We start from the raw sequence: 8,938 nt of genomic DNA, 5'->3' as shown, positions 1-8,938 counted from the left end.
CTGGTGCAACTTGAGGCTGTTTCCTCTTGTCCTATAGAATCATAGAATCATAGAATCATAGGGTTGGAAGGGACCTCTGGAGATCATCTAGTCCAACCCCCCTGCCAGAGCAGGGTCACCTAGAGCAGGTTACACAGGAACATGTCCAGGCGGGTTTTGAATGTCTCCAGAGTTGGAGACTCCACCACCTCTCTGGGCAGCCCGTTCCAGTGCTCTGTCACCCTCAGGGTAAAGAAGTTCCTCCTCATGTTTAGGTGGAACTTCCTATGTTCAAGTTTGTGCCCATTGCCTCTTGTCCTGTCCCCGGGCACCACTGAAAAGAGCCTGGCCCCATCCTCCTGACACCCACCCTTTAAGTATTTATAAGCGTTGATAAGGTCACCCCTCAGACGTCTCTTTTCCAGACTGAAGAGACCCAAATCCCTCAGCCTTTCCTCATAAGAGAGGTGTTCCAGTCCCCCAATCATCTTTGTAGCCCTCTGCTGCACCCTCCCCAGCAGTTCCCTGTCCCTCTTGAACCGGGGAGCCCAGAACTGGACACAGTACTCCAGGTGCGGCCTCACCAAGGCAGAGTAGAGGGGGAGGATGACCTCCCTCGACCTGCTGGCCACGCTCTTCTTGATGCATCCCAGGATGCCATTGGCCTTCTTGGCCACAAGGGCACATTGCTGACTCATGGTCATCCTGTTGTCCACCAGGACTCCCAGGTCTCTTTCAGCTGAGCTGCTCTCCAGCAGGTCTGCCCCCAACCTGTACTGGTGCATGGGGTTGTTCCTTCCCAGGTGCAGCACCCTACACTTGCCCTTGTTGAACTTCATAAGGTTCCTCTCTGCCCAACTCTCCAACCTGTCCAGGTCTCTCTGTATGGCGGCACAGCCTTCCATATCACCTATCACCTGTTTCCTATCACCTTCCTGTGTAGGTGTTTCCTATCACCTGTTACTTGGGAGAAGAGACCAACCCCCACCTCTCTACAACCTCCTTTCAGGTAGTCGTAGAGAGTGATAAGGTCTCTCCTCAGCCTCCTTTTCTCCAGGCTAAACAACCCCAGCTCCCTCCACCACTCTTCATAAGACTTATTCTCCAGACCCCTCACCAGCTTCGTTGCCCTTCTCTGGAGCCACTCCAGCACCTCAATGTCTTTTTTGTGGTGAGGCACCCAAAGCTGGAAGGGTTACTGAGTAGATAGGACTGCAGGATGCAGCTATGTAAAGAAAACCATCTGCATTGTGATACAGAAAGCCCACAACGAAAAGGATAATTGTATCCAAAGGTCTCCGTGTGCAAACAGCCTGTAACCTGCTTCAGGGACACCTAGTTTAAAATAATGCTATATATGCTTCACATAACTTAGACTGCATTCACACGGATTACATTAGATTCATGGCGTCAGGGAAGTAAGGCAAAAGTAGAGTTTAGTGATGTTCCACTCAAGGACGTGCTTTTTCTCACCAGTTCTCTTCTTTTTGGGGTAGTCTCCTTTCTATGTAGAGAGACCACAAGTTGAAGTAGAGCAAAGAAGGAAAATTTCAAGGATGAACTGGCAAATCAGCAATCTCTACCGTTGCCCTATTCCAAATTAGCTAGGGAAACCATCCTGCCCCAAAAGAGCACTGCAAGATGTACTGTTTCCTTACAATAAATTTGTTCATAGCAGCTTACATGTGGGAAGATTGCTTCTCGGTTTCCTAAAAGACTCATCACAAGCTTTTCTCATTCTCATAATAGATACGTAGCGCAAAGTGCCAAACAAAGGGATGACTGATGTAAGCATTAAGCCGAGATCTTTTGGTTCAAGCCAGTCCTTTGATGCTCTATTTTATCTGAAGCACTTTTCAACTACAAGCAGATTACAAGAATAGCTTTCCCCATCCAATTTTTATTATCAGTTGTGCTTGGCATAGGATGTCTTTTGCAGCTAAAGATCAATTATCTTTAATTAAATAACTTTCACATCGTTCTTGAATAATGTTGTCTGTACTCTGTAAGCCTAGAGAAATTATATGAAGCACCCTGAGTCTACAGGCTGTAATTAGTAGAATTTTTGTCGCTAACTTGGAAAAAAATGTGATATTAGCCCCATTTGTCTATATCACCTCTTCAGTAGAAGAAACATTTAGTAGTCAAAGTCTTCAGCAAAACACTGAGGAACACGTCAAAGAACAGGCATAAGCATTTTATTGAAGCTAGGCTATTTGCAATTATTTGGTATTAGTCTCCCTTCAGTTTCCAGTTTCCTGAAGATAAGTTTCAAACTCGAGTTTAATTTTAAAAGGCCAGCTGATTTAAAAAGAATTCCCAGTGCAACTGGGTTGGCTGGCATGTTTTCTTCTTTGCAAGTGGCACAAAGCTGCTCAGCTAAATCAGCTTTTTCCATCTTTTCTTGCCAGCTGCCATCCAAGTGATAAATAAAGGGCTTTTAACTGGGTAGCAAAGCTTCCATTCCAGAGCAACAAAACAAAGAGTTCCTATGTGCTCTTGTCATCTCCCTTCATCCTCTAGTTTCAACACTGTTTTCCTTGCACCCGATTGCTGAATGTGACAACATAACAGACTGTATGAAAGCATCACTGACCACATAGTTGATTTACTGATGGAAAGTATTTTTCCTTTTAATGGTAGTTTCCTATAGTTGAAGAAAATGTACTTTCTCAGAAGCTCACAATTTTGTAATTCGAAGTATATATCTGTAAACTGCCCACTGACGGCTGAGAAAGTTTGTCTTCCCCTCAGAAGGGACTGAAATAGATGTGTTATCCCACAGGCTGGAGAACGCCCCAGTGTACTGTATAAGCCTCACTGTGTTCAGAAAAAACAAAAGAACCAAATTACTCGTACCGCAGCCTCGTGCCCTGAGTCTGACGCAAACGTGGATGGACAACCCAGGGTTTTTTGACTGCTTCAATAAAATAGAAAAATAAGGGGAAAGAAAATGTCCCTTACTCAGACTGAAACGCTTAAATGGGTTTGACTTCACTTGTTGCATCACATTGCTCTTCTGCCAGGTCCTGCCCGATCACTAAACATCTGGAACAACCACAGTCCATGCAGGACATAGACACACAGGGGAAAAACAGAAACGAGGAAGAGGCAATAGCAGAAAACTTGATGGATGACCAGTACAGGTGAGCAGGAGTGACACCTCCCCACTCTAACTGCTTACACCTTGAGCTAAGTGGTACCCATCCACCATTTTGAAGAAGGACTGTGGCAGGAAAATTGGAAGTAAATGAAAGGGCACACTCTGCATTGGATGTATTGAATGGACCTACAGCCCTTTGAGGCTCATTTTGAGTAGCCTTTGCTCCTTGAAGCACAATAACTAAGGGTATGGTTCTGCCCTCAGCAGGATCCAGGCTCCTGCAGGGCTCACGTCCCAGAAGAAATTGGAAACCAGGGACTACTGCCCTCTAAAAGGCAAGATTGTGCTGCCTCAGCGCAGGCAGAGACCCCCAGCTCCACCTGGCTTCTGTGGTCAGAATGGGAGCCTTGACTGCTCCAGGAAGCAAAATCGGCTCAGTTGATGCCATTTGATATCAAGAAAAAGCCAGCAAGCTGCTGTATGCCACTATCCCACAAATGCACAAGGTAGATCACAGCTGTCCTTGGCAGATTTGTTACCTCAGTAAAGGGTGAGATAATGCACATTCTCCCCAGAAGGCAAGGTCAGCCCTCTCTGCAGAGTGGCATTTCCTAGCTGTCATGGAGCCCACAGCTCTCTGCCATAGTGGCAAGAGCGCAGAGACAGCCCACTCCACAGGGCTCCTGGGAATTCAGCAGCAGCAGCGGCTTTATTCTTCCTCCCCAAAACAGGGATAAACTGACTTTCAACATTCAAAAGAAGGTACTTAGCACATCTATATCACCCCCATCTTGAGCATTGTGCAGATGCCTACGGCAGACTCCCCCACTCCTCTTACCGATGGAAGGACTTCTGTACATAAATTCTTCGGCTAGGTGAAGCAGCAGCTTGTGACTACACCAGGATTTCTGCCTATGTATTATTTATAGGAATAAAGACAATTGAAGGCTTCATTCAGATAATTTCAAGTAAACTGTGCATACACACATACACAGTATATTTATTGAGTAGTGCAGTGGAAACTTTACCCTGATACGTAACTTATCTGGAGTAAGCAGATAACCTGGTAGCCTGGATAAGATTCACTTCTGGTTTTTGAGGTACCAGAAAAAAAAATGTAATCACCGCACTTCAGAATAAGTCAGAAGGGTGCCTGATTACCCAGCTGAGATCAGAATTGCTGCAACCTTTTTACTAAGAAATGTGAGAAAATGATATACCAAGAGGAAAGGTGAGTGTACTGATGTGCCGTCTCAAGAAATTGCTGTTTACATCTAGGTTAGTGAAAGGTGCAAGACTAAACAAGTCAATGGAAAACTCCTCCTATGAGAGTGTTTCCCACTACCAAAGATGATGGTTTGAGATTGAGGGCAAGATAGCTCAGTACAAATGCAATCTGAATGATGGTATGCTGGGTTTTTCTCAGATGACTACAGCACACAGGCAGATCAAATGGTGCCAATCTACACTGCAGCTGGGGCCAGAAAACAACTAAAATTCAACCAAAAAAAATGGGAAATTGTTTGGGGAATGAAAATAAACAACTATGCAGCAGTGGGGTTTAGAAGAAGGCAGGTCAGGAAACTTTCAATGAGTTTCCAAGATTCAGTGAGAGCTGAAATACCAACCCTGGTTAGCACCTTTGACAGCTTCCACTACAGCTTACTCTTAGGGATGTCTGAGTCCATCAAGTGTTGCCAGAAAAAGGCCTGTATCCTGTGCCATGCATCTTCTTGGGCTTTGGCATGCTCCCTCCATTGCCCTCCCCAGTGTACAAATACCCCAAGCACTTTGTGGATCGAAGCCTGGCACAGAGGCAGGTATGGTGGCTCCAAGAGGTGCCCTGCTCCAGAATAGGAGCAAAACTCCACTTTCCGTCCATGCTGCTGAAGGCGCTGAACAGCATCCTGGCAATAGACGTCACTTTTCCAGTTTGTGTCATCCAGTCCAGACAGGAAGAGGAACTTTGCCAAGGACCTCTCCATAGGAATGCGACAGTCCCAAGTCGCTGGGTCCCTGTGATCATCCAGGACATCTGAGAAATCTACTAGGCCAGACTCGTCACTGATCTTCATCCTCCCCAAATCATACGGGTGGGGAGGAACAGTGAAGCCATCCACCCGCAGGGGAATGAAAGAATTAAAACCACTTCCAGATATGCTGACAGCTGCCTTGATTCCAGGTAGAAACGTGGCCATGGAAAGGGCTAGATCAGCTCCTTTAGACAAGCCCAAAACGCCAATCCCAGTATCCTTCACCTGAAACACAGTTATGAAACAACCATTATCAACTACTCCTCATTTCCTGGGCTGACGTAATGTCGCCCGTTCTGCTTCCTCACTCCTCATCCAACTAAGACCACCCATATTTAACCCTTTACATCTCTCTATTCAGGTCACATCATTCCCATATCTGTCCCTTTGCTTAGCCTCCACAAGAGTGACTATGAATTCTACAGCTCCTCAAATTTTCTCCTCCTGTAACATTTTTTCTTCCTGGTGATCTCTACAGACAAAGCCTCTTTGCTCCCTCTACATCTTGGCTAGACGCTTGCTCTCAGTATTGTATCTTTTACTGCTCCTGCCTCCAAACCCCCTCAATCTTCTCTCCTCAGGTCCCCTTTGGAAAACCACGTTTTCATGGGTTTACTTGCATTGATTTTCTTTCATGCCGTTGTTTTTTGATACTCTCCTACAGCTGACCAACATGTTATCTTCTGTTTTGTCTTGAAACACATATGGTTCATTACACCTGAGGCTGAATAAGCCCAACTACTATTTAAATCAACTTATTTAGAGTGAGGGCTCTTCACACCGAATTGATTTTGTAATGTGTGTCTTCTAATATACTCTGGAAGTTCCAGGGCTCCATGAGGAACAAGACAAACAAGCAAGGCTGAATTCTGCACTCATGATGGCTACATTCCTGGTGTCCACGTGCTAGAAAAAAAATAACTGTGAAATGAATATCACATTAAGTAGCATTCCATTCAAAGTTTAAATGCTACTTGATTTCTCTTGGTGTCTTTTGGTTTAAGTATAATGATATATTGCTAAAAAGTGTCCTTCCTATTCCACGTACCTGTTCAAATACAGCCCCAGTTTCTTAAGACATGGCACACTTTCCAGTGCTGCAACCATAAGGGATTCTGTTGTTAAAGTGTTTTAGTACTGTCTTTTGAAACTTACTTAGAACTAAAAGCCTTTAACATTTCAGAAATAGTAAAAAAGTCAATGGATTTTTTTCCTTTCTAAAATCTTGAAAGACGCAAAAGGAGGGAAAAAAAATCATCGATTTCGTCCTTCTAGTCCAGGAACCGGTTTAATTTAATCTTATACAAACAGTGGTTTGCACAACACTCTATGGACTGTCATAAGATGCTGTGCAAAACCAGCTATCCAACTACTTGCAAAACTGGAACTGAGGACCAGGCTTTTCCATCTCTCAGATCATGCTGTCTTTCAGACAATGTTGTCTCCTTCTAACATCTCAGAAACTTGGTTGCATTCAGTGACATACAGTATTTCACATTAGAAAACTGGAAAATAGTTTCCAACAGGATGAGCATCATAATTTGTCTCTTACCTGCTGCTGCTTCTGCAAAAAGTTTACAGCTTCCTCAAAATAGTCCAGTTCAAGAATCTCTGGCATAGCAGGGAGATCTTCAAAGGCCATGTAAGCAAGAGCCAGAGTCACAAAGCCTCTGCTAGCCAGAAGACTTGCTCTGTATTCAACAAGACCTCCTCCAGATCCATACAAATCGATAAGTCCGGGGAATGGACCAGGTCCTGCAATGAAAGAGAAAAGTTTCTACAGTTGTCCTTTCGGTAGTGCTCCCTCAGCACATATAAGGACAGTAGATATCAAAAGGAAATCATCCTCTGAAGCTTTCCATGGAGGTTCCTGTGCTCAGGCACACGCACAATCACCATAAGGACACTAATTTTTTGGGTATTTCTCTCTCTTAGGAATTCACAATAGGAAGTTCATATGTTGGGCATCCTTTTCCCGCCATGAGTTTCAGCTGAAATTGGCCTAGATGTTCTCAGGCCATTGGGGATTGATGAACAAACAGTATCGCTGCATGAGCTGTGCTTCTTTTAGGAACTTTGCTAGCAGGTTTTCCAGAGAGGGAATACCTGAGTTATGAAATGCACCCACAAATGCCAGCGCTGATCTTTGACCTATGCCAATTCAGGCTTCAGTCTGATCTGGGTAACTGCCCCTGGGCTTCTCAGTTTTCCTCCTGTAGCCATAGGACCTTCCTTTCCTGCCACTACTCTGCCCATTTTTAGAGCCAGAGCTCCCTTACAAGATTTGGTGTCACAGCAGCTGCAATGGACTTTTTGTTCATTACAGAGCAAGACATTCACATTTAAGAGATGGTCAAGGAACATAAACAGTTCAGGGCTCAGAGAAGCTTTACACAGGATCCAGTCTCCGCACTGTCTCCATATGGAGCTGTGGAATATGACACCTGTTTAATTAAAGACCTTGCTTTTCTCATTTCTCTCCCACCATCCTAAGTATCCCATGCAGTTAAGCTGCTCAACTAGGTAGAAACTTCTTTCTTTGTCTTTTCCTTATCCAAAGAGAGAGTCAGAGAGACAAGTCCAGAGCCTGCAGGAAGATCCATGGCAGCTGTTGGAGTAGCCTAGGCTGGCTGCAGCCTGAGTCCAGTGGTCCCACCACACCTTGTCATTCCTTACTTCACGGCTGGAGCCATCATGCCTCACAGCTCTGCCGAAGACCAGGGGCCTCTTTGAACTATCAGCTAAACAGAAGAGCTAAGAAATAAACACATTTTTCCCCAGACCTCTCACTGCAGGAGAGGTCCTGACCCCCCTCAGCTAGAGCAAACAGGACATGCCTTGTATTACCATTGCTGCCCTCCATGCACCCCCGCCTCAGCGCTTCACCCGCCTGGCCAACGCCTGCTCCCCCTGCTCTGCTGTGAGGATCCAAAGTAGCTAGACAAAGCACAGGCTGAGGGAACCATTAGCTGAGGCTTCGCTCTGGGTTGCCAAGTGCATCCAGGGGCCATGGGACCCAATACGTTGCATAAGTCACACCTGGAAAACCAGAACAGAATTAAAACTCACCAGGAGGGAGGAAGAGAGTTGCTTTCAGACGACCTTCTCTGACCGAAATCCTCTTCACCCCCTCTCCTATAAACCATCGCTCATTGGTGCATTTTCCCAGCAAGTGGCTCATGTCCCCGTGTCCCTCATACACTTCAAAGTCCACACAGAAAGGGGTCAGGACGTTCCTCTTTGCCAGCCGCTTATAGGGCGCTTTAGACTGCAGAGACCACAGCAGCCCCATCGGCTCCACTCCTGAATAGCTGCCCCCCAGCGCAGGGGAGCGGCTGAGGTCGAGCTCTCCGCTGCTCCCAGCTCTGTAGCGAGCGTGGGCTTGGAAAAGCTCCCCGCTCTCGTCCACCAGGCTGGCTCGGAGGGTGACCGCCTGCTGTGGCAGGAGACCGGCCACACAGATCTGCACGGGGTCATCAAAGAGACACCTGGGGGAAGGCAGAACCGTCACCTGCACCGCCATCCCGGCTCTGCTGGCGGGGAGAGGAGCTGCTCTGTTTTTGTGGCGAGACACACGGGCTGCGTGGAAGAGGATCGTCAGGAGCCTGTCGCCTCTCAGACTTAAAATCTCTGCCCAAAGTCCAGGAGGAACCACCGTGACTGCTTCCTTCAGCCCGCAAGCACGGTCTGCTGGGAGACGTAGTTCAGAACACGCCTCCCTCCAGGCACTTCGGCTCAGAGGTGGTACAGTAACACCATCCACTTGCACAGACAAAAGCTGTCATTTGTTCCTGGCGTGCGGTCTTACTTTTGGTTATAGAGA

The 8,938-nt window shown here is 46.3% G+C and overlaps 1 protein-coding gene across 1 annotated transcript; it reads right to left on the bottom strand.

Moving 5' to 3' along the window:
- Positions 1–2,160: 2,160 nt before the first annotated feature.
- LOC141742413 (acyl-coenzyme A thioesterase 1-like) lies at positions 2,161–8,752 on the bottom strand. Its single transcript, XM_074584640.1, has 3 exons — positions 8,185–8,752; positions 6,668–6,870; positions 2,161–5,340 (listed from the first exon to the last, which is right to left on the bottom strand). The coding sequence occupies exons 1-3, from the start codon at positions 8,636–8,638 to the stop codon at positions 4,738–4,740; spliced, it is 1,260 nt and encodes a 419-aa protein (XP_074440741.1). The 5' UTR covers positions 8,639–8,752; the 3' UTR covers positions 2,161–4,737.
- Positions 8,753–8,938: the final 186 nt, after the last annotated feature.

Source organism: Larus michahellis, chromosome 4, assembly GCF_964199755.1.
Source record: "Larus michahellis chromosome 4, bLarMic1.1, whole genome shotgun sequence".
NCBI classification, from domain to species: Eukaryota; Metazoa; Chordata; class Aves; order Charadriiformes; family Laridae; genus Larus; species Larus michahellis.
Note: the sequence above shows the minus strand (reverse complement) of the source record. Positions and strands in the feature narration are given on the sequence as shown.

Excerpts from the sequence above, each read along its gene's own strand:
- LOC141742413 (XM_074584640.1), bottom strand. The coding sequence starts at position 8,638 with ATGGCGGTGCAGGTGACGGTTCTGCCTTCCCCCAGGTGTCTCTTTGAT. Across the intron at positions 6,871-8,184 it reads AACTCTCTTCCTCCCTCCTG|GACCTGGTCCATTCCCCGGA; the intron begins GTGAGTTTTAAT and ends CTTTCATTGCAG. Across the intron at positions 5,341-6,667 it reads TTTTGCAGAAGCAGCAGCAG|GTGAAGGATACTGGGATTGG; the intron begins GTAAGAGACAAA and ends ACTGTGTTTCAG.